The following is a 24285-nucleotide window of genomic DNA, read 5'->3' as shown; positions in this document are numbered from 1 at the left end:
GCAGCAAAAAAGCCCCAAAACTCAGAAAGCAAAATTATATCCCAGATTCACAGTGTGGGTCCTGCACTCTTTACTCTGTAATCAGCAATGCACATGCAAGGTATACATATCTTGGAGATGGAGCAGAGCAAAAGCCAAAGTGTAGGGTAGCATAAGCCCTTAGGTAAAATAATAATAATAAAAACCCAGAACAGAGTCCCAGGTGTAGACTTGGTACTGAGCATCCCATGCACACAGAACAAGGACAGGCCTATATCAGCTTGATAGCTGAGATCATCCCAGACAGGACTGTTGGAAAGATCCCAACTTCTCAGCTGAACACGCTAATTTCCTAGCTGAGCTGCAAGGGAATAGCCCATGAAGAAGGATCACAAAGATATGTAAAATCCACATGTAGGATGTCTCCTTGCTCAGCTATAACACAAATCTAGACTGTCACAAAACTTTTTCCTTAAAAAAGGAAGGAAGAGGGGGTCAATCACCGCATAATAAAACAAAAAACCTTAATTTATAAGTATTTATGTATTTATAGGAGAAGGCAGTTTGAAAAAAAAGGGGACCTAAACCAAATTATTTTGTATTTGTCACGTAAAGAATATAACAGGAACCATTTACAACCACAAGCTCATTTCTTCTGAGAAATCCTGAGAAGCAGAAGCGCTTGGCCTGAAAATTAAGATTACAACCCACCTGGCAGTCCGGAATCTCTGACAAAGTTTCTCCACCAAGCTCTCTGTTTGTTTGTCTTTTGTAATATATGAGAACAGATGTCTGCAAGGGGAAAAAAAGTGCAAAAGATTAGAGCCCACAGAGGAATCCCCATTTCAGGTAGGAGGGGTGCTGAAAAAGCAGCAGTGCTGACTTCTTGTCTGCTCCTTCCACCCAGTTTAAAGAGCATGCAGCACCTCCAGACAATCTCCTCACTTCACAAGTTGCACTGACAGACTAGTTTGTCTGACAAGCAAACCTTGAGGGGAGCATTGTGGCATGCAGTGTTTTCCCTCCTCAAAACCATGCTTGTGGCTTTTTCACTATTAAATTTGCTGAAAGTGTGTTGTTTCATTTTGGATCAATGCAGAAGTGAGCACTACTTTGCACTAAAAGGGGAACAAAGTTTAATGCTAACTTAATCAATTTTTCCTTAGTGTCTTGAGGAACAGAGACACCTAGACTTTAGCACAGTTGAGTACTGGTGCATTTTGTACTATGTCCTCTTAGAAATCACTGAGTAACTTCTATTTATTAAGAAGGTGCTGCTGCTCTCCCTAATTCTTGTACCAACATTTCTGTTAACTTTAGCTCAGTCAGGTTGCCACTGGCCTTGATGTAGTTGTTCTAAAGCACTTCCTTGTTCAGTGTTGTTATGTCTACAACCACCATACCAAGCTGCTTTTCTAAGCTACATAACGGAGACAGCATTCTCAAGAGTCCTCCCTTTGCATTTTTTCCAGCATCAATTCCTCTTTAACTACTAATTCCCTTCTTTTCCTATTTAAAGGATATGTGGTGTGTTGAGCGATGATCAGGTCTTTAAAATTTATTATCCTTAAACTAATTTGATACCTGTCTACATTGTTAAATCAATACTGCCTCTTCTCCTATTTGCCAGACATCTCCAGTTCTCTCCATGTATGTTGCTGGAAGTCAAAAGTCCATCTTACACCTGTCATAACCCCACCAATCACACTTTAATGCAATTGCTACACTTATTAGGCTCTATGTCTGTGGTAACACCTTCAGTTTGATATTAATTAAAAACAGTACTGAAAATTCCAAAATTATCTGGAATTTTTTAATGTGCTGCCTCTTGTCTCCCTGTAATGGTTTGCTTCACTTCAGGCATTAACTTCTATGTGTGCTGTCAGGAACCACAAGCTATAATTCCCAGTATTTCACATTACCTTCTTTAATTAAAGCTGAATAAAAATATCCATCTACTTTTGCCACCATAAATTAATTTTAGTCTCAATTAAACCCTCACCAGTAGACCTTTTCTGTCTTGCAATTCCTACCTATCCAAAATCCCATCCCTCTTGCTCATTGACAGGATTCTCATAGACAGAAAGACTAGTTAGAAAATCACATGAAATTTTATCGTTCTTATCTTCAGCAACAGCATTACTTTTGTCTAACACCCCCCCTCTATAATCCAGAGGGATTCAAATGACTCAAAAAACCCTCATGTGGTTTAAGTTTCAGAAATGAGAGGAAAATGTCTGTACTTTACTAATAAAGACATTATTAGTGCTGTCTATGAGCAACCAATAACCTCAGATTGAAATATTCCAGTATCTCTATACTCCAGAGTCAGTCTTTCTTGAAAAAATTAAGCAAACAAGAAAAAAAAAAACTCACACAAAACAGACCACCAGAAAGCAAACCCAGATCCAAACCTGTTACCGTAACTACAGCTTTACTAAAACTGCCTCCAAAACTCCAGTAGCCACCAAAATTACAAAAGCAGCAGTCTTTAAAACCTGTTGTGTTTTCCTAATGTTGCATATCCATGTTCCCATGCATAAAACCAACTATTTTCCTTTTCTAGAGGGAAAGTAATTTTGAGTTAGTGGTTACTCTTTGTAGAATCTCTCCTCACCTCTCAACTGTTTGGCTCTAAAATCAATTCCCCTCAGCATGACTCCATTTCCAGTATAGACTGAAAAAGTCAGATCAAAGAGAACTGAAAAAGCAGTTTGTACATGTCAGTGTAGTTTTTCTTCCCTTGATATCACTCCCCCTTTGCATAAACATAGTCCTGGCAATAAGAGATTTCTTTAACCTCAGAATACCTCATAATAGTGTGGAAGGATTCCTCCTCTATGCCACTGTTAGGATCTGAGAGATGACTGATGATGTCTGGAAGCAGGTTATAGACAGCATTACCCTGTGCAGAATGCAAGTTTCTATGTGAGATACAGAATTATAAAGGATAATTTGAGTCAAGCCAAATAAGCTCCCCCCTTAAAATATCCTCCTTTTTCTCCACCCCAAATCTACTGACTGAAAGCATCAGCTTTTTAAACGAGCTGTGCACAGTCAGCCAAACTTATCCAGGACTATTTGGCTGGTTGGGGGGGGGGGGAAACCCAGCCAACCAACAAGCTAAACACTGCACCCCAGCTCTGTTCTTTGCCTTCCAACCTTGCCAAAACCCAACAAGAAAAGCTTCTGATAAAGGAAACAGCTTTTCAGTTCATGGAACTGCTTCCCATCTTCTTGCCCAAAAAGGCCCAATCCGTATTCTCTTTCCCACTGCTTTTACATAACTTTGTCATACACACACTGCAGAGATAGGAAGTCATTGCAGTCAGGTGGTCAGTCTGCTTTAACAAAGCAAACCAAGACAGAAAAGCCCCAGTGCCACTGCAGCCTCTTAGGCAGTAAATCTCAAACTCTGCAGGGCCCATGTGAGGCTGCACATGGAATGAACAGTGTACTGGGGGTAATGCTGCTCCTGTTTTTACCTGCTTGGGCAGAAGCTGCTACAATTTCAGTATCTCAGTGTCCCACAGCCAAGAACAACTCAAAAAGGTTTCAGAGAAGATGCACTGCCTGAGCCATAAGGTCAGGGAACTCTGCTGTAAGGCCTAAAGGCAAGCTACTGACAACTGCTCCTAACCCTGTGGTGGGCATATACAAGCAAGCAAAGGGAAAAGGCAGTAGTTTGGAGCCTGCCTTCCAGTGTGAATGGATGAGGTCAAATGCAGCAACATCAAGGAAGGATGAAGCAAAACTTGTATTGCAAAATTTCTTTTAACTACCCTTATTTAGTCCAAAGAGAGACAGACCAATGGCTCTACACCATTAACACACCTTCTCCAGGGCTCATGTAATTGACCCAGCCTCCAACAGCCCTTGCCTGCTCTTGTGAAATAAGGTCCCTAAGCATCCACTTGCCTTGTTGGCCAGTTCTCCAAAGAAGTTCTGGGCCACTCCCACGATTGCCTCCTCTGGGTCTATGAGCAGAGTTGCCATTTCACTCACTTGGCCCTTCACCTTTACCATGTCTTTGAGGATGAGGTGAGTCATCACCTGCCCAGCCGTCTGCCTCACGCTTGGGCAGGGGTCCCGCAACCTGGCAGGAGCAAACAGTTACTGCAGAAAGCAGCAAGGCAGCGTCTCTGAGGTACTGGTGACAGTCCAAAGCTCTGGTCTGCCTGCACCAGCATCTTCAAATTTGCTTTCTTGGGTCATTCTCACCTTCTGGAGGCCCAGTGTCACCCTTCCATTGGGTTTTCATCACACGTCCTCTCCCAACAACAAGTGTAGTGTTACCTGGCATAGAGATGTGATGTCCAAGGCTCCACCTGGTTGGGGAAGCGGATGGCTAGATCTCCTGCGGCAATAATGAGGTTGGATCTCACATCAGGCAGGGTGGATTTCTCCATCATTGTGAACAGCAGACGCAAGTGGGAGTCACAGAACTCAGAGCTAACAAGACAAAGTACAGGAAAGAAGGGATAGATAGCAGAATTCCATCTCTCAGAGAGCAGAGAAAAAAAAACTGTTTTAAAAAAAGCAGTCTATGAACACTCTCTGTTTGTTCTTTCCTTGGGAAAGGAATTGCAACATTTGCTTGTGCTTTAGTACTAGGAAGCCTGGGAAAAGAACTCTGGCATGGCTCAGCAGTACCTGATCATGCAGAGTTTGCCAAGAGTGAGGGCTGCAGCAGCTGACAGCGCCGAGTCACTGTAGAGTCCAGGGTTGTTGCAGATCTTCAGCACCAGAGGAACAAAGGCAGAGAGCAGGTGCTTCTCTAGGGAGTGAGGATAAAGACAGTGAGCATGAGAGCACTGTTTGTGCATCGTGCTTTAAGAACAATTACTCCATTTATCTCAGAGCTGCTGCAAACTACAGTAACTGGTTGACTCAACTTTCACCACTGAACAACCACCTCCAGAAAGGGAGAGCCAAAAAACAGACAGCCGACATGGAAACTGACACCATGGAAAATGACAGTGCTTCCTCCTGACAGGAGGAAATGACAGGAAACAGCCTTCCTCCTTCAGGACCTGTTACACTGTACCTGCTCTTTCACACAGGCAGCCAGCCAATATTCCTCGGTGGCAGCCACACGTACCATCTAGAAGTTCTTTCTCACAAATTCCGCGGATGAGCTCGGCCTCGGTGTCATCAGCCGTGGCTCCCACAAGGCCCAGCTCCTCCTCCATAGTGGTCTCGTTCCCTGTGCTCTGTGCAGAGAGGAGACTGTAAGAAAGATGTCAGGCAGCAATGACCTCTTTCTTCACCTCTTTCTTCTCTCCGGTGTGACATAGATGCATGTTATCAGCTGCACAACTAAAGTGGAGAACAGACTGACACAGAGTGTAATAATCCACTTTCCCCCAAGAACTGAATGAAGCTGTGAAGGGGTAGTCTGGGATTTGCCAGTCCACATGCTACAGAACACCAATCACAGGATCACATAGGTTGGATAGGACCACAGTGGATCATCTGCTCCAGCAGGGTCTTCCTAGAACACATTGCACAAGATTGTGTCCAGATAGTTCTTGAGTATCTCAAATGAGGGAGACTCTGCAACCTCTCTGGGCAACCTGTTCTAGTGCTTGGTCACCCCCACAATAAAGAAGTTCATCCTCATAATCAGGTGGAACTTCCTGTGCATCAATTTCTGCCCACTGCTTCATGTCCTAGTGCTTGGCACCACCAAGAACAGTCTGGCTCCATCCTCTTGGCACCTCCTTCTTCAAATATTTACAGACATTGATGATGTCCCCTCTCAGTCTTGAGGCTTTGAAGAGGCCCAGTTCCCTCGGCCTTTCCTTCTTAGAGATACTCCAGTCCCTTAATCATCTTTATCACCCTCCACTGGACCTGCTCCAGGAGCTCCACATGTCTCTTGTAATGAGGAGCACAGAATGTAAAGAAAACTTAAACTTCTGACACCGCTAAGACAAAACAGACCTAGGAGACATCCAGCATCAGTGCATGAGTCCTGCATAACTTAAGGGACATTCAAATACTAAAAGCAAGAAACTCAAAGCAGCCTTTGAATTGCTGGTTTTGTGAGCAAGATTATGGGAAGCCTTATAGCAAATAAAAAGCAACACAAGGGAAGAAAGGAGACATGAGCATTGCAATAGGGATGAAATCTGTATCCAACTGCTACTTTTTTGAAAATATAATAACCTCCTCCTGTGTGGAAAATGGTAGTGACACTGATAAGCAGATGGATGAGGAAATGAACTACAAAGTTCTCTGTAGACTTAGGAGTATAAACATCTAATAGAGATTGGATACCTAGATGGACACAATGTTTTTCTCTATTCTTACCCAGGAAAGTCAGCCTCATTACACTCTGGAAAATGTACCAAGGTAGACGTAACCAAACAGGGCATTTGTAGCATCCAAATCATGTTAGAAACCTGTTAAACCTTCATCATTACTACCTAACAGAGAATAGGACGCTCAAGTCTTCTGGACTGGGGTTCTAGAAAGCCTTTTTTGAGAAATCAGGGCACAAATGGATGTTTATTCACCACTACTGCATCAGTTGCTAAAGACTGCACTGGTAAGAAAAAGGGTGATGAGTGAAAGGGGAATGTTTGCCTGAAGCAGGAGGATAAACATGGCCAGGACATCACCCTTCACTCCCTCCCCTCTGCTTCTTCAAAACTCAAGACCAGTGTGGGAGTCCTAGTGAATAGGGTCATTCAAGGACCTCAGCTCTCCCTGTCAATCCTGACCAATACATGCCTGCTTCTATTCCTGAAGCACACATTGCTCTCATGCAGCCTCAGGATTGGATTCTCTAGAAGTTTGCTGTAGCTGGGACATTAGAAGAGCTGCCCATAGGAAAAAACCCGTTGGCTCTCACCTGGGGTCTCTGCTTCTTTGTGCTGGTGTCAGATTGCTTCTTGGTCTTCTCCTCTTTGAGGAGACGGCGCCTGCGTAGCTCTGCACTCACTGACACTTCCAAAAATGCTACCTGCTGCAGTGCCACCTGTCCCACAAGGGCCACCAGGTGCAGCAGCAGGAATGTGGAGAGACTGCCAGCGCCATCAGAGACTCTGTGTGGAGAATCCCCTGCATCTAAAGGAGAGAAATGGTCACAGTTCAGTGTTGATTTAGACCTCCTCCCGTTAGTTAGCGCCACATGTCACCATATAACCCATCTTCACACTCCACAGATTCCTTCACAGCACTTGTGCCTTCCCATGCCAACACCAGCCCCTCAGCTCTGTTCTCCTGCAGTTACTCAAGGCCACTCAAAGCAGCACTGGAAACCATAGGTACAGATTTCCTTCATGAGCTTTCTTCCTCACCAGCTTTCTCCTCATCAGCCTCCTGCAGCTTCTCCAGAGCTTGCTGACTGCACACATGCAGGATGTCAGCACAGATCTCCTCTGCCCCTTCTGCCAGCTGGTAGATGAGCGTTACAGCTGCCTCCATGAAGGGGATCCAGTGGCAGCTTGGCTGGGCAAAGCCTGATGAGAAGAGGGAGCAATGTACCCACACATACCAATGATAACACAGGTGGTCTCACAGCCCAACCCCATCTCCTCCAAACCTCCTGCTGACCTGAACTCACCTTTACTCACAGTCTCACTCAGGCAACCAAAGAGCATGTGGTTCTGTGGCAGTCGAAAAGGGGCATTGCTCTTCTCCAGTGCTGGCTGCAGAGACAACAGGCGAGTTACTCCCATGGGAGCAGCACATGAGTTCCCCCCATGCCCTTCCCAGTACTCAACATTCCTGTGTGCACAGTGTTAATCAAACACATGCCAGGGACATCCAGTACTGCTCTGCAGCTAAACATACAGCAGAGACATTACTGTCACTTATAACAGCATGGTAACTACACTGGGTGGATTTAAAGCTTGGCTAAATTATGATCCCAGGCCAACCCAGACAGTTCCACCATCTCACCTTAAATCAAAATAACTCTTTTGAAATGTCAAAAGGATTCATTTAAAATCTGAGATTATTTACTCACTCTCTACAATAAATAAAGAGGGAAACCACTGGAGCATCTTAGAGTCACCAACAGTAAGTCAACTTGTCTTGGGGTACTCCAGAACCATATGGGTTTCTTTACAAGGAAAATATCATCAGTGGAAATAACACAGGATAGGTCTGGATTCAAGACTACTCACAATTAGGTTGTTGCATATATTCTGTATCAGTCACACCACCTTTTAGATTGGGAATAAGATAACTTAGAGAACTACTAAACCAAGTATGACAATACCTGAGGTGTCCCAGCACAGCTGTATCTGCCTGATGAATATATACTTGAACAAAACAGAATTACTTGAGGATTTACCAACTTTCAGTAGCTTGAAACAGGAACTCCTGATTCACCACAATCCTGTCCTCTGTACTAAATTTCTGGTTGGGAGGGTGGATTGGGGAGAAGAGCTACTGCCAGTCAGTCAGCCAAATATTTTCAGTTCAGTCCCTTTTCACATACAAGCTTAACTACAGACTTTAGTCAACCAAATATTGAATTACAGCCATCTTTAGAACATGTAAGAAAGTTGTGATACACATTAATTCATTAAGTTCATGCAACAACATCCCCAGTGGAAGGGGCTGTCACAGAATTATGCTGCTCTGTAAAGGAGGACTGCTTTTGTGATAGAACTCCTGAACCAAAATGCCCCAAATGACTGAGTCAAAAAAGCTGATTTTTTTTTTCCCAAGTGTATTAAAAAAAGGATAAATTATTTCCCAGGGAAAGAAGCCATTAACCATAATGTTGTTCTAAGTACAACATGGACAGGTTTGAAAGCCTTTCATGTTTTATATTCTGCTGTACAGCTGACAACTCCTGAATATCAATTAATAGGATGGGCAAAAGAATCACACCACCAGAAAACATTGGTAGAGGAAAGGGCTTCATGGTTGAGAAAACACAAATCAGTTTAGAATTAGGAGTCTGAAGAAGAGAATTGAAAGGAAAACATATTTTCTTGTGCACTGAACTCTTTACTAATTGAATTCAGCCGGTTGCCTAATGAAAATTCTTTTATTACATGTTCACTGATGTGTGCTAAGCTTTCCAGACAGTGCTGCTGAATGCTCTCAACCTACTTAATTTCAAAATCTGTAAAAATTTAATTACCTCTCTCTATTCTTCCATGCAAACAATTTCTCCCCTTTCTTTGTTTCTGGATGACCTCAAGAACAAACCCATAGCCTTACCTTAGGGTTACTGGCAAGCTTGGAAATAACATTGCACACTTCTTGAGGCAGCCTGTAGTCTTCACACGCCTTCTCAGACAGCCCCATTGTCACCAAGATGTCCAGGTTGCTACCTATGATCTCTGGCTTTCCTCTGTGGAATGGGAGATATCACATGAGGTGCTGCTGAAAGTTTACACAAGTATGGATAGCCAAGAGAAATACTCCTTGCGCCTTGTGGAAAGGAGTGGTTTGAATAAGAGGGGAAAAAAATAAAGCCCATCCAAATGACTCAAGATACAGCTAGAGGAGCAGCAAGCAGTATTCCACAGAAGCCAGTGTAGTACACTTTCCACTAGAAGATGAGTTTCTCCAAAGTGATCAACAGCCTCTTTGTAAAAAAAGAAGATTCTTGACTCTTCTTTCCTATCAGAAAGGACCAAAACTTACAGGGGTAAGAAAAACAAAAATGTTGGAAAATAGGAAAGAGTAGAGGAGCTCAGGAAATATGACCTAAGGAATATACCATTCCTTCCTCTACTGTAGGAAACAAAACAAACCAAACCAACATTTATCCAAAACCAGCCTATCCCAAATCCACACCCACTGTTCCCCTTTCTGCCTGTGAAAGAATTTTAGGATTATCATTAAGCAGGCCTGTTTCTGAGTAATGAAGGACTGAAGTAAGAACAGCAAAAAGAGCAAGTAAGTTGAATGCTGGGCTGGAAAACTGAGGAAGTGAAAACCTTTTAGTGCAGATACATTGTTTTTTTGCCCCCAGAGAGTGAAACAGATGCATTTTTCTTCATGCTAAAGGCTCCAGACATCTCTACTCAGCAGCTTCTCACTGTTCTTATCCAAACACAGACAAAACTGCAGAGTTGTGACACTGTAAACTCTGTCAAGGGATGTGCATTCACACAAGGAAAATAATTTCATCATAATCATTCAGAGGCCATGCTGGTGGGATCCAGCACAACTATGTTTAGTTCCAGGCTTCATTACCCCATGATAGCGTTACTATTTTTGAAGCTAGAGCCAAAGAGTCAGCTGATGCAGCACCCACAGTTTTTCAATAAAAATCGACTCCCTGTACATCCTTCCACTCACAGGCTTCGACCTGGCCCCGGGCTCACCGTGCCATCATGCCCAGCAGCATCACAGCAGCGCGGCGTTCCAGCGATGAGCACGGAGACTTTTCCGTGAATCGCTCCCAAAGCAGCTGGGTCACAGCAGGCTTTATTTCATCTTTCTGCACAAACTCTGAGATCTGCAAAAGGAATGCAATTTAAAAATCAGAGAGAGGCAAAGGAGAATGAACTTCAAAGTAAAGATGTAATCTACAATGACTACCATTTGAATAAAACAGATACACAACCCAAAGCCAGGCAAGGCAAATACTCACTATTTCCTCTAAGCACTGTATCGTTCCCAGGGATGCATCCACCATGATGAGAGAGAGAGAGTGCACCAGGGCCTGTGCCTTGGCCCTTAGAAAGGGGAAAAATAACAAAAAAAATGTAAAAGGTAAAGTAAAAGCAACTGTCACAATTGCTGCCCTATTGAAAGAGCTGAAAACATTTTCTTGGATAAGAGAGATGATCCACAGGATCAGGAAAACTCCCACAACAAGCTTGAGTTCTCAAAGTCACCCAAGTGCCAATGGCCATGATAAGTTCATTGCCTCGTGTGCTGGTGCTCCTTATGATGTTTAAAGATCTAATCAGAGGCACTAAGCAGCCACTTCCCAGTTTATTCTCCACCACAAGTCAAAGTAAAATTCCCTAGAAACTGCAAATCTCTCTATGAACAAATGAAGATGGAGCACTGTAGAAGTGCTGTTTCCAGGCAATATTATCAGATAGAAATAAGAAGCAGCACATGCTCTTTATTGCCCTGATGGTACAAATGAGGGTGAGTTATGGTGCATCTCACCAGGAATCACACTTATTGCACGAGTATCCAATGGGATTTACAAGTGGGTAAGCACCAAAAAAGGGCAAGTGCCACAGCAGGGAGGAGACACATCTCTTTTCTAGTATGGAAGAAGCAAACTTGCAAGTGGTAGCAAGCTCGCACCACCAAATCCTCAAGGAGGAACAGCAATAAAGACCCTTTAAAATCCTCCCATCTAAGACATGTAGAAATTGTTAGAAAAAGATTTAAGATTGGTCTGACTGAAATACTAATAGAAATATATGCGAAAGCACCCAAATAAGAACGAACCTTGTATAGTGTGAAGGACAAAGAAATGGGGAATGTGTTGGGTACATCAGAAGTAGAATGCCTACATGTGACACGCCACACCATGTATAACTTGTCAGCAAAAAAACCTGAGGTTTGGTAACAGAAATATATAGTTTCAATCTGAGACCACACTGTTCCTCTTGTTATTCCAGCAGGATGAACAACTACAGTTATAAGAAACTCAAAATGGGACAACTGACATTGGCCAACAACTTTGTCCACAGAGTGAAGTATATAAAACTCCTGGACATGGGATGACTCCATACCAACAGGTGACTCACAATGGGCTGAAATTCATTGTTGCCAATCAAGAACCCTGCTGGCAAGAGAAACACTCATAATTAACACTTCTTGTTCCTTAGCAGATAGGGACCCTACCCAGACTATTTAGGCAATGCTTTGTATGCAAGTGAAATTTATGAGAATAAATATTAGTGCCTGACAACAGTTTAACTTCAAGTAATTCTCAACATCTGCTTCGCAAGGTCTCACAGAGTTTTGCTGCATGAATTTCCTACACATGAGCTCTATGACAAACAAAGAACAGAAGCTCAGCAGTAGGTTCTGCAGGAAGACTGGGATACTCAGACAATAACTTTATGTTTCAGCTCAGTCTCAGGTCTCCTCCAGGCCATACCCCATTCCTAACAGCAGAAAGGGGATGGGGGGAGGGAAAGGAAAAAAAAATCTGATTAGGAAGATCCATACCTCTCTGAATCCTCGCTGGGGCTCAGATAGAGCTGTCTGTAGGCATTCAGCACGGCCTCCTTAATTCCAGGCTCCTTTGACCATATGAGGGGCAGCATCCTGCGGACACCAAGCAGTGCCTGGGGCACGCCAAACTGTGAGACTGTCACGAAGAACTCAATGGCTTCCTGCACCACTGCAGAAAGAACAGTTGCGATAGTGCAGTTCTTCCCCAGTTCCCATTAAAGAGGCCATTAAAACAAATTCATAGGAGTGCTGGTCTCAGAACAAGCTTTACAAGCATCTAGAGATCACTGCTATTGTCTGCAGAGGGCTTGAGTCAGAATGGGATCACTAGTACAAAGACGTAGATGTCCCAGAAAAGAGACATAAATTAACAATGTTACAGCTAAATCCAATGTGATATGGTTAGGGAAAGAGCACAGAGACTATCTTGGAGAAAAAACAAAATTACCTTCTGGGAAACAGTAGCTTTGAGGAAAAAGATCTCACAGTCACAGCAGACAGCTGTATATAAGCCCCAGTGCAATGCCATAACCAGAGGTACTAAGCTATTTGATGTACAGATGGGGTAAGGAATACTGTGTTTGGTTCCAGTTTGACTACTCCTGAAATAGATTGCCCAGTCTTCTCATAAGACAAAAAAAACCCAAACCCATTAAGTTAGAGCACATCACAAGACATCTACAGCAGTGATCAGAGTTGTGCTGCAACAAACAGTTCATAGAGTCTGACCTCTGGTTAAGTAAGAGCTTTTACCAGTATAAGCCCTTACAAATCAGAATTAAGAATATCTAACAGGTGAGCTGGTATGCTTTCCCTGTCCCCACTCACACATAGAATACATAAATTTGCAACAGAAAAAAAAAATTAAATCTTCAAATATTAAATCTTTAATTTAAAAAGCCTAAATCTGAGCACACACATCCCTTAGCATGAGTCCCTTCCTTACCCAGCAGCATACTCTCTCCAAATGGAGGGAATGTCTCAAAACACCTCTGCTATTCAGACACTGAATTTGGCTTCCTTATACTACAGCACAGGAGAACAGGGAGATGAAAAGTTATTAAAATTTGTGCATCCATTAAAAAAACATCCCCAAAATCAAGCCCCATGTGTTTAAGTACCAGGTAGGGGAATTTCTTGTCCTTGAACTTCAAAGGACTTGTAAAAACACTGAACCCAGGAGTTCATTTTCATGTGTGCAAATAGCTAATGACACCAAACCTTGCTGGGGAAGCCCACATGCTTATCTCAAGTAACATGAGCCCTCAACAGAGATGAAGCCTCAGAAGTGTTTGCATGAAGTCTGGGGCACGGCAGTGCCCACACCCATCCATACCCTAGATCTGTGCAAGTGGATGTGCTGGAGAGGATGGGAGCAGGACTTGTGCCCCTCATCCCTTGGAAATGTCAATTTCTGATAAACACTACAAAAAAGTCTAAGTGATTACAGGAGTTCTAATATGATATATGAACAGCTGAATTAACTCAAAGGCCTTCTGATCACCACCTTTCTCTATAGCACTGAAGAGAACCAGGCTACAGAACCTGTTGATCAGGCTCATGTTTAACTAGAGAATAAAGTTTGAGGAAAGGTGAGTTAGAAGAGACCAGCTGCTTAGTTCCTCTCTTGTGGCCAGCATAACAGCTGAAGCTGTGTCAGGGCACTGAACACATAACCAAACCCAGCTTCACTGGCCAGGCTTACTTTAGGAGAACCTCAACTCAGATGATGAACATCCATGCCTCCCCACAGGAGGCAGGATAGCTTCCACAAATGAACTCACTTTGGCCACCTTTTTTTTTAATTTCAGAAAGTTCAAATACATTTCATTTCATATCTTTTTAAAAACAACTTTTAAACATATTAAAACAATCTTTTTCAACCTTGGTATTAAAAAAAATAGACATTAAATAAATAAATATTCCTAAGAAGCCTCTTCATGCCCTATTCTACTCCTTCATGACACTCATTTAGAGGGTGCTTGCTTTTCCAATACCCTAGAAGTGTCTATGACATCTGCTCAATGAAGAGCAGCTCCTTCAATCTTTTCTCCTTCTCCTGGAGTTCTACCACTCCAGCATTTTCTCTCAAGCAAGGAAAGATCTAGAAATGCTGAATGGAGAAAAAAGGTTATTTCACATACCTGAGACAGAATTTTCATACATCATCCTGCTGATCAGGTTCAGAGCTTCTGAGATTTTCACTGAGAAGTTGTAAGCATCTTGCAGGTAGTGCACCAACATCTCCTGTTTGACCAGCTCTGTTTGAGGCTGCTCTTCCTGTACAACTTCTTCAATCTTGTCACTGCTGTTGTCATGTGGAGGATCCTCACTGTTCTCACCACCTGGGCATGAACCTACAAAGCACACTTATTTGTGAGCAGTACTGAAGATACAAGAAATACAGGCACAGTTCAGGGCATTTTAATCCTCCTCTCCCCATCCCCACAGTGACACCTTCCAAGAGCCAGGACACAAAAATCCAAATTCTGCAATCAGATGTAGCTACAAAATCTTGGCATGCTGTGGAGCAAGTTCCAGTACTACAGTGTGATGCTCCAGAGAACTGCCAGCTTGGTAGAAGGGTATGGAAGGGCATGGTCCAGTTGGGATAAACACCATTAAATGCTGATTGGGTTTATCTGAACTTGGTAATTCCCCAAACATAGATGGGGGACCTAAAAGGAAACCAAGAGAAGGCAAACACTACTACTCCACAGCAAAGTTTGTGCAAGTGTGGAGAGTTCACAAAGTAAAGATTTTTAGACAGTAGACTTCCAACAAAAATATCCTCAACATGATTGGCTAAACAACTTGATGCAGAAACAAACACCAAAGAGTGTGAAGTCTTGAAAATACACCCAGAGGCTCAGGCCCCAGATAACCAAGACTCTGCTTGAACCAGATACTTGGTCAAGGCTGCTAGGGGTAAGCATTATGTGCCACTACCTGCTCAGGAAGCAGAACTCCTGACAAATTCAGACAGGGCAGAAGGGTGTGAGCAGCAACACTGCCTTCACTTCCTTCAGACAATATGTGAGTTAAGGCACCAAAAATGCACTTCTACTGGGACCATGGAACTGTTCCAGCCAAAAATTAAGATCAGTATGATCCAGCTAAAATGCCAAGGTACTTGAACAGTGAATAATACAGTGATGCTGCAGTTCTGGGAGAGCTGAGCCCCAGAGGTCAGAAAGAGGGACAGAGCATTCCAGAGGGCTTTAATCTGCTCTGGCATTATCTTGGACTTGGGGTACAGACAGAGTGATACAGTTACCTATGTAAAGTCTCTTCAGAACAGCCAGGATTGTTGCCTCCTCGTTTTCCTCCCCAGGGCTAATGAAAGGTTCCTTTCCCTGGAAGCGACACAGGGCCTTCTGTGTAAGACAGGCTGCGCTCCTGGACAATGACATTGCCCAAGAGAGTATCAGCAACACATCAGAGCAGAACATAAGGGAAACCATCCAACTTTGCCCTGAACACCTGGGAAAGCAGCTCCTATCAGCATCTTGTACTGTCTGCCCACATCAATCTCTTCCTACAGAGTAATGTTACTGGAAATCACCCTGTGGGATAAACACTGTCACCGCAGAGCCTTCTTACTTGTAATTCAGCTTCTTCAACAGACCAGTGATTTGCTCCACTGTCCTCTCCACTGTTTCTTCAACTTCCAGCACCTCCTCTTCCTCTTCCTCCAGTGGCTGAAAGAGCTGCTGTGTGGCAGCCCTAACTTCTGGCAGCATCGCTTCCCACTCTTCCTCTGGGATGATCACTGGAGCTACTTAAAAAACAGAAGTATTGAAGAACACAGACTCAGGTGACACCTTTAATGGGAAGGAAAAACTCATCTGGAATTTAGGAACTTCCCCTACCTCCTCCCCAGGCAGGTAGTGTTCCCACTGCTGATCCCACCCAGACTGCAGTGAGAATAAGAACTCTGACTAAAACAAATAAACCACTGAAGGCAGAAAAAAAGACAGGTAAGAAAACTGTCATTTTTTTAACCTTGGGCTTTGGTACTGCCTACAAATCAAGTTTAAATAACATCTGAGCAAAATCATGACTCAAGCAGTCCTTGAAAAAAAGAGAAACCTGGGAGGGTGTTCATTGACATTTTCAGTTCTTAGCCTGAAAATAGGACATATAGCTGTAAGGACTGTTGATTTAGACATGGATATTAATATGATCCTTTTACAACACCGCCATAAGGAAAACTGTTGTGAGTTTAATCCCAGTTATCTGGTCTCACCATCTCACATAAGATGTGAGACAAAACCTGTCACAACCTGGGAGCAAATTTAATGAGGAAAAGTACATTCTGGACTGTCCCAGAAAGTGGAAAGAAGAAGAAAGGAAATTACCTGCTGAGGGTCTGCTACGATCCCTCATTTCTTTCAGTTTCTGCACTTCTTTCTTCAGTGGCCCATCCAAGTCAGTCCAGCTTAGCTGAAGATGTCAGGAAGAGAAAAAGAAATATGTTAGTTATCCTCCTTTTCCTGAAATGCCAGAATTCTCCTATCTCTTCCACTCCTTGCTTTAGTTGTCAATCTCCATGGATAACCCTGTTTACGGAAACTGGAAGAGTAGACTCTGGCCCCAGTCCCAGAATGAGAACTGCTCTAAGTTGCTCACTAAGGCTCAGAAACTCAGGAGAAGGTGCAGCTAAACACAAAGAGCTGCAGATCCACGAAGAATATTCTAAAAAACTAATCTTGATCCTAAGGAGAGAAACCTCACAGTGGACTCAAAAATGCTGCAGGTTTTTACCTCAATCACATCCTTCCTGGCCTTCATCATAGCTATGAATTTCACCAATAGAGGGATGAGTCAAAGAACTCAAAATCTGAACCTGGGAAGACCAGAAAGCTGCCACCTGCAGTATCAAAGGCTACACCGTTCCTCCCACAAGACATAGCAATGCTACTGCCCTGGCTATAGCACCCTGCAGATATTTAGCCTGCAAAGAGACATCTAACATATCCACCACATGAATTGGATTTACCTTGCTGGAGAAGGGGTTATTGGACAAAAATGCAGCCAGGAGCTGGATTGCATTTTTAACCACTAAGACAGATTTGTCTTTGAGCCGCCCAACAGCCAACGACACCACAGACTGAAACTGAGTCAAAGGCAGGGCCTAGAACACAACAAGAGCACAGATAAAGTTATCAAGAAGGCTCAGACACTTGGGAAGAGTTTACTGCAGACATATTAATGTACTAAAAAGCACAGATTATGTATTTACAGAAAAGTCTAGGGCTCAAAAGACCTCCTGATATATTCTGGTCCAAACTTCCCTGAAAGCAAGGATTTAGGTTATCCAGGATCCTGTTGAGCTGAGTCTTAGTATATCTGGTAATTGTGATGTTCTCCCATACCAGTGTGTGAAAAGAGGCTGTATGCTATGCTCTTTCTTCTAGTTTGTCCTGGTAAGAATGAGCAGTATCTAATTTTCACCCCCAGTTCTCCCACCCCTGAGATCTTTGGTCTCTTGGAAGAAACTGCAGACACCACAGTATAGAGGGACAGCACCTTTCTCTGTTAAAACTTCAATCTCTGCAAACAAAAAGCAGAGTGGCAGAAATTCCCTCAAGACACACAAGATGGGAAGAGATGACTGAGGCGACGCCATTTGCCCAGCACAGACTTGCCTTGCTCTGCACGATGCGAGTGAAGAGCTGCAGCACGCGGCTGCGCACAAAGCTGTGCACGTCACACACGTGGGCCTGCAGCATGTCCAGAAACTTGTCCCGAGTACCACGGGCAGCTTCCTCCAGCTGGTCACCACTCAGCACCTGCACCAGCACTTCTGCCATAGCTCCCAGAATGGCATTTCGCATCATGTAACTCTGCCAAGACAGGAGTTGTTGAACTAGGAGCAGACCAAAAGACATGATTTGATATGCCCAGAGTGTGGGCCTTCCAAATCCCAGGCTCCAGCCCTAAGTGAATTTTTTCAGCATGGATATTGAATTAAGTTTGGGTGAACATAGCTGTGCATGCAAGACAGAGTAACCTTTGCTATGAAGACAGGCTGAGAGTTGGTCTTGTGCAGCCTGGAAAAGAGAAGGCTCTGGGGGAGGCACCTCCCAGGACCTAAAGGGGGCTGTGAGAGAGCAGGAGAGAGACTTTTTACCAGGGCATTCAGTGATAGAGCAAGAAAGAATGGCCTCAAAGTGAAGGTAGGTTTAGATTAGATATGAGGAAGAAATTCTTTACTGAGACTGTGGTGAGACACTTGAATAGGTTGCCCTGAGAAGCTGTGGATGCCCCATCCCTAGAACTGTTCAAGGCCAGGTTGGATGGGGCTTTGAGCAACCTGGTCTAGTGGAGAGTGTCCCTAACCATGGCAGAGGTGTTAAGGTCCCTTCCAACCCAAATCCTCCTATCCAGGTAGGCTCATAGAAGCCAAGAACTGACACAAGAAACACAGCAGATAAAAGGTAACACAATGACAAACTCATTAAGTGCTGAAGAACAAGGGACAACAGCAGGGACATCACACGAGTAGGCAGTCTGCTGTTCTCTTGACATCTGATAGTGACAACCAGACAGGAGATGCCATGGTTTCTGTTCCCTTTGCATCTTTTAGGTAAGGGCAGAATCTAATCCAACAGAGCAGGTATTGGACACCTGAGCTCTGTGGAAGAGGTTCTGTATCAGACAGAAAAACTGGATAGCAGCATCTCTACTGTTAGACGTTTCTGGACAGGTAACTTTGCAGAAATGTACCTCCCCATCCAAGTGAGGCAGGAGAACACTCATGTTGGAGAGCACCAGAGCTGGAATCTGTTCAGCCAGTTCACTTATAAAAGTAGCATAACCCTTGACTCCAGAAGACTCACGAGCCAAATCCTGGGGACATTTCTGTCCAATTTCCCTGTACAGAAAGATGAAACAAGGAATGGGGTGCCTCAAGTTGCTAGGGATAAAAGGACAAGCCTCCAAGTATTTCTCTCACCTTAGCAGCTCACCCACCAGGCTTTTTAGACCATACTCTTTAGCCCAGAGGCTCACCGCCTGTGCAAACACTGGGGCTACATGTTCAAAGTGCTGCAGCATCTGCGTGATCTTCAGAGTGGCACCTTTAACACGTGAGAAGGAAGAAAGAGGTCAGGGAAAGTAACTGGGAATGGCTTCAGGAAGAAGGCAGAAGGGCAGGAACTCACTGAACATGTGGTCACAGTGAACCAGAGCTGCAGCAAGCAGATGTGTCAGAGCCTCCCGCGTGACCCGGTACCTCTGAAGGCCAATACTTGGATTCTCCAGGATACGGTAGCAGCTTCCCGTTATTAAGCTAAACCCACAGAAGACAAACAGCAAACCTCACTATCTCAGCTTGCATAAATATCATTCTAGCCCACCACACATTTCTGTTTGAGAGATTCTCTAATGCTCTCTAAAAATTAGGAAGCATCTGAATTTTTTGTGGCCTACATGAGGAGAGAAAGTGGTTTCTATACATGTTGCTTTTGCCTTGAGCTATTTCCTCAGTCTCCCAGTGATCTGCACCCCACAGAGGGCTGTAATACCATCTCATTGGTAGAGTTATCATTTAACCTTTTATCCCTCAGAACCAGTTACTCATTCCAGCAATACACCTGCTCCAACTCATACCTGACAAACTCTTCTTCCACTGTTAAAGCACCCCAAAGCTGACGGAGATCCAGCTGCAGCAGCTGTGTAAGCAGCTGTAAAAGTGGCTCCCTCTCCTCTTCCCACAAGGATCCAGAAGTCTTGGCATGGTTCTTCCTGCTCTAGAAAGGAGATTACGCAGTGAGATACATCAGCAGCTTCACAACAGACAAAACTCTGTCACTACCCTGCTTCCTTCCAAATATAAGAAATCTATTATAGCATTAAGAGACACACAATGAGATTTGTGAGATCACAGGGGGCTTCCCCCTCACCAGTTTTTCTCTCTTAGCTCAGGCCAGCACCAGTGCCTTGCATGGTTTAAGGATTATATGTGCATCCGCTGCCACTACAGAAAGGAAATCTTACGAAAATACTGGCATACTACATTCAAACCAGAAAATGAAGAATGAAATAGAAAGGCCAGGGCATCCAAATCCCTGCTGATATTTAGACACATGATTGTCCTTTGGCTGTTTTTCATGCAGTTTCAGAGAAGCACCAGTGCTCCACATTATGCACTGCTCTTGCTGGCATCATGCTTATATAAACTCAGCTATAAATCTGACAGATACTACAGAGTTCAGCAAGCTTAAAATTTTATTCTTTTATCACCTTTCCCCCAGTCTCTTGACCTACCTTCCTACCAGGATCTGCCTCCATACAACTGTTCTTGCAGGTTTCCATTTCAAAAGCATCCATCAGGCCAGTCAGCAAATAGCAGTTCATCTTAAGAGCATTGAGGTGAGCAGCACGGTCTGCCTGGCTCAGCCCAGAGTCGCTCAGGATGGCAGGAAGATCACTGGAATGATGGGACACCACTGAGGAGAAGCAGAAAGTCATGAGCACTCCTTGCCAGGTCCCTCAGCAATTCTCTCTTTGGGAGGTTCGGAGCAGCCATCAGATTACCAAAGATGTGTGCTCACATCTCACCAGCTGTAACACGGGCTGCCCCCTGCAACCCAGTCCTTGGGCGTGCTGTCTTGTCCTATCCCCACAGCCCTCCGTCAGCTCGGAGAAACACTCGCTCTGAGCTGATAGGTCCCACAGACCTATTTTCCAGGGACACAGGCAAGAGGATTTAATGTCGGTCTGCCCTTACAGCGAACGTGCACAACTCAGCATCGTCCACCAAGATTACAGACCCGTATGACAGGAGTGGGCTGAGGGTGCAGCCCAGCTGGCCGAGTCACATTAGCCTTTATATCATCATTGAGCCGCCAAGGGAGAACAACCTCTCCGTTAGTCCTGCGTCGGCCGGAAACAGCGGGTACCCACCGTGCATCATCAGCTCCAGGGCATCCTCCTTGACAGCCGTGCCCACGGTTCCGAAGTGGCTGCGGGACAAACACGGGGCGTGAGGCGGCGGGCAAGGCGCGCCTGGCAGAGGGCCGAGCGCCCGCCCGCCGCCCCGTCCGTGCCCGTACTCACTGCAGCACGCTGTACACGCAGTCGAAGTGCTGCAGCACGGCCAGCGCGCCCTGCGCACGGAAGGCGGCCCGGAAAGCTGCGGCAAAACACGGAGAGAGGCGGGGGGATGGCCGTGAGCCGGCGGCAGGGCCGGGCCGGACCGGGAAGGGGATGTGGGGACACCTTACCGGCGAGTGCGGGCGGCAGCTCGCGGGCGGACAGCACCTCCCGCACCACGTAGCGCCCGGGGCCGCCATCCCGCAGCAGATCGGCGGGAGCGAGGGGCAGGCAGAACTCCGGGGCCGCCGCCATGGCCGCCATGGCCGCCACAGCCCCGCACGGCCCCGGGCGCTCGAAACAGCGCGCGCGAACCGCGCCAGCCCCGCCCCTTCCCGCCACGGGCCTATCAGCGCCCGCCGGCTGCGCCGCGCGCCGGCCCCTCGCCCAATCGCCGGCTCCCCTGCCCTCCCGACCGTTGGCGTGACGTCACGCGCGCGCCCCGGCGCTCCGCGGCGGAAGGGGCGGCCCGGCCGCTGCTCCCGTCCCGTCCCCGGGGCTCCGGGGTCATCCCCATGGCGGCGGCGGCAACGCTGCTGCTGCGAGCGGCGGGCCGGGCCCTGCTGGGCCGTGCCGCTCCCCTGCCGTGCGCCCAGCGGGGCTTTAGCGACTGCGGCGGGGCGCGCTGGGCGCCCGCGCGGCCCGGCCTCCCCGTGCCGCTGTCCTCGCCCCTGGCGGGGCTCTCCCGGCTCATCCGCATCAAGGAGCCGCCCAAGCGCAAGCCGGTGGATCGGTGGACGAAGAAACGGGCTTTGTTCGGGGTGTATGACAACGTGGGGATCCTGGGTAAGACACGCACCGCCCCGGGGCAGGAGGGGAGGGAGGCTGGACTCGCCTCTGCCGGCAGCCATAGGGCAGGGAGGATTTGGGCCGGCCGCCCTGGAACAGCCTTCTCCAGTGCCTGGCTTCATCTGTCTCTCCTGTTCTCAGGCGGCTTCCAGATCCACCCGAAGAGTCTCATCATGGGGCCCACTTGGCTGCGCGGCTGGCGGGGGAACGAGCTGCAGAGGTGCATCCGCAAGAAGCGGATGGTGGGCGACCGCATGTTTGCAGAGGACTATCACAAACTCAGCAAGAGGATCCGGTACCTGTACAAGCGCTTCAATCGCACTGGAAAGCACCGCTAGGGAACAGAAGTGGCTTCAGCCTGTGGAGTGGAATTTTGTGGCATTGCAGCTAGAATAAAGCCAGCTTCCACACAGTTGAATTCCCAGTGCTTTCTACAACCTTTGCTGCCTATTTCTACCCAGGTCCCAAGGGCCTGCTGCTTCTCCAGGCCTGAGCTCCTCTGTGCCCCCTCAGTCATTTCTGACGTATTTCTTGCGGGCATCTATTCCAGCCTGCATCCCTGAACTTGACCCTCTGCTCCTCTGTTTTTTTGGCCAGGCTTCTGGCATTCTTTCAGTCTCTGAGCTCCAGCTTCACACATCTACAATGACAATTCCAGTATTCTTCAACTCAGATTTTTCCTCATAGCCAAATTTTTCAAATTAGTACCATGAAGTCCTCCTAATGTGTCTTCCTGCTCATGGCTTTCCCCCTTGCCCTCCACTCGTGTGTGGTTAAGTGTGAACGATCCAAATGTTAGTTAAAATGCATCAAAACTTGTCTTAAGAATGGGATTTGTCTCATTCCACACTCATGATGACCTTAGGCCCTGCTAATAACATTTAATGACCAAATAGTTTTTTGTTTATAATTTAGGCAGGATTTGCAAAAGTAAATCAGGTATTTAAATGTTTTTTAAAACTCTAGTTTTCTGTAACTGTTGCCAGTTCCTTTAGAGGAGAAGTTACAGTGAGTCACAGCTGGCATCCCTGTAGTGCAACATCACACAACTGTACACGTAGGGAAAATCCATTACATGAACAGGCATTTGCATACAAATTCTGCCTTAGTTGTTAATTTAGCTGCTAAGTAATCAGGGAGTTATCTTCTTACTTGATGTATCTTGCTGCAGAGCAATGCTGCTCTGTCTCCAAAAGCATTTGGTTGGAAGCAGCTAGGAATGAATGGAAAGAATTTTCTTTAGGCATAAGACTGAGGAAAGTGAAGGCAAACTCTCTGTTTAAACAGCTCAAGTCCACATTCTCAGTAGCAGGGTGACAGATCTGTCAAAAGGTGGTGTGAATTCAAGAAACTTGCACAGATCCAAGTGGAGACTGAGCAGGTATAGCAAGTCCTTGCCCAAAAATAATGTTGGAAACTGGAAAAGTATCAAGAGAAAGTATCTTGTACCATTTTTCATCTCTTAATCCCTAAGCACCAACCTGGCAAAAGCTCCGAGGACACTAATTCCATAAGCTCAAACTTATTTGCAGTGGTTATTGGAATGGTCCTCAGACTGCAGTGGAAAGGCTGCCAGGCTACAGAAGCTTCTTCCTCAACTTGCCCCTTCTGTCTGCAGGCAGAGTGTAAAAACCTGGAGTTGTGAGGTCAGTGCTAGTCTGCTCCTATCTGCAAATCACCTGTCTCTAGTCACAATGCTGCATTATTCTTCACCTTGCAACCACGATCTTCTAGTTACCCTGCTGTAATCTGCAACATACCTGGTCTTGTCTACCTGATAATCTGTGATATCTGACACTAAAATCTTAGGTGACAATCCTGCATCGCCTTAAGGAAGGAAAAGGTAGTGTAAATGTGAGCTTACACTTGTCACTCTCTACTCACCACGTAAAATTCTGTATGAAGAGTCTTGTTCTGGGACACTCCTGTCCCCTTTCTTGTCCTGAGTTGGAAAATCTCCCCTTCTGATCCAGCAGGCTTCTCCAGATATTTAGACAGAAAAACCCCATATTGTTCTTAGGGCTGCTGCGGGAGCCTCATTTCTCCCAGTAGGCTGCAGAAGCTTGACTGGGACTTGTTCAGCTTCGCTTTCATGACGCGCTGTATGCTGGAAGTGGGCCAGCGACACCATCTCTTAATTGCAAGGGCAGCGGCTTAACCGGAGCCAACAGACACACTGCGGAGATGGGATTTCGGGAGGCTCCAAAAGGAAACCTGAACGGGGCAGGTAACCACGACCGGGCCCTGCGTGACCTGCCCGGAGCGCGGCGGAGGCGCTCGGGGCCG

At 45.7% G+C, this 24285-nt stretch overlaps 2 protein-coding genes, 1 long non-coding RNA gene and 1 other non-coding gene across 7 annotated transcripts in view; 2 read left to right on the top strand and 2 right to left on the bottom strand.

The window, feature by feature from the left end:
• Positions 1 to 10530, top strand: part of LOC110480694 (uncharacterized) — a 21046-nt gene extending 10516 nt beyond the window's left edge. Inside the window, exon 4 of the long non-coding RNA XR_014958507.1 lies at positions 10260 to 10530. This is a non-coding gene — a long non-coding RNA (uncharacterized LOC110480694). The remainder of the gene's footprint in view (positions 1 to 10259) is intronic.
• The window catches only part of NCAPD2 (non-SMC condensin I complex subunit D2), a 26612-nt gene extending 2481 nt beyond the window's left edge, over positions 1 to 24131 (bottom strand). The window contains exons 1-27 of one of the 4 annotated variants that reach the window (XM_085591859.1): positions 22010 to 22145; positions 21175 to 21250; positions 21022 to 21080; positions 20383 to 20564; positions 19726 to 19865; positions 19278 to 19405; positions 19070 to 19193; positions 18841 to 18988; positions 17760 to 17957; positions 17111 to 17245; positions 16470 to 16554; positions 15712 to 15889; positions 15386 to 15507; positions 14253 to 14465; positions 12103 to 12277; positions 10553 to 10637; positions 10284 to 10417; positions 9169 to 9301; positions 7553 to 7637; positions 7287 to 7448; positions 6839 to 7053; positions 5081 to 5192; positions 4633 to 4756; positions 4276 to 4431; positions 3898 to 4075; positions 2790 to 2884; positions 691 to 771 (exon numbers count right to left, since the gene is read on the bottom strand). In XM_085591859.1, the coding sequence (XP_085447985.1) occupies positions 691 to 771; positions 2790 to 2884; positions 3898 to 4075; positions 4276 to 4431; positions 4633 to 4756; positions 5081 to 5192; positions 6839 to 7053; positions 7287 to 7448; positions 7553 to 7637; positions 9169 to 9301; positions 10284 to 10417; positions 10553 to 10637; positions 12103 to 12277; positions 14253 to 14465; positions 15386 to 15507; positions 15712 to 15889; positions 16470 to 16554; positions 17111 to 17245; positions 17760 to 17957; positions 18841 to 18988; positions 19070 to 19193; positions 19278 to 19405; positions 19726 to 19865; positions 20383 to 20564; positions 21022 to 21080; positions 21175 to 21250; positions 22010 to 22121 (3635 nt within the window). In that variant the 5' untranslated portion in view covers positions 22122 to 22145. Of the gene's footprint in view, positions 1 to 690; positions 772 to 2789; positions 2885 to 3897; positions 4076 to 4275; positions 4432 to 4632; positions 4757 to 5080; positions 5193 to 6838; positions 7054 to 7286; positions 7449 to 7552; positions 7638 to 9168; positions 9302 to 10283; positions 10418 to 10552; positions 10638 to 12102; positions 12278 to 14252; positions 14466 to 15385; positions 15508 to 15711; positions 15890 to 16469; positions 16555 to 17110; positions 17246 to 17759; positions 17958 to 18840; positions 18989 to 19069; positions 19194 to 19277; positions 19406 to 19725; positions 19866 to 20382; positions 20565 to 21021; positions 21081 to 21174; positions 21251 to 21341; positions 21498 to 22009; positions 22146 to 23883 lie in introns of those variants that run through there. The other 3 variants (XM_021548815.4, XM_021548816.4, XM_085591866.1) reach the window with 3 other exon arrangements.
• Positions 20639 to 20961, bottom strand: LOC116184359 (small nucleolar RNA U85). The gene has a single exon (XR_004149129.2). It is a non-coding gene; the product is annotated as a small nucleolar RNA U85 (small nucleolar RNA).
• MRPL51 (mitochondrial ribosomal protein L51) lies at positions 21663 to 22417 on the top strand. The gene is made up of 2 exons (XM_021548818.4): positions 21663 to 21996; positions 22141 to 22417. Exons 1-2 carry the CDS (start codon positions 21726 to 21728, stop codon positions 22335 to 22337), a joined length of 468 nt encoding a protein of 155 aa, XP_021404493.3. The 5' UTR covers positions 21663 to 21725; the 3' UTR covers positions 22338 to 22417.
• Positions 24132 to 24285: the final 154 nt, after the last annotated feature.

Source organism: Lonchura striata, chromosome 1 (genome assembly GCF_050655825.1).
Source record: "Lonchura striata isolate lonStrDom1 chromosome 1, ASM5065582v1, whole genome shotgun sequence".
NCBI classification, from domain to species: domain Eukaryota; kingdom Metazoa; phylum Chordata; class Aves; order Passeriformes; family Estrildidae; genus Lonchura; species Lonchura striata.
This window is presented reverse-complemented; position numbering and strand designations above follow the sequence as displayed.

Excerpts from the sequence above, each read along its gene's own strand:
- MRPL51 (XM_021548818.4), top strand. The coding sequence starts at position 21,726 with ATGGCGGCGGCGGCAACGCTGCTGCTGCGAGCGGCGGGCCGGGCCCTG. Across the intron at positions 21,997-22,140 it reads TGACAACGTGGGGATCCTGG|GCGGCTTCCAGATCCACCCG; the intron begins GTAAGACACGCA and ends TCCTGTTCTCAG.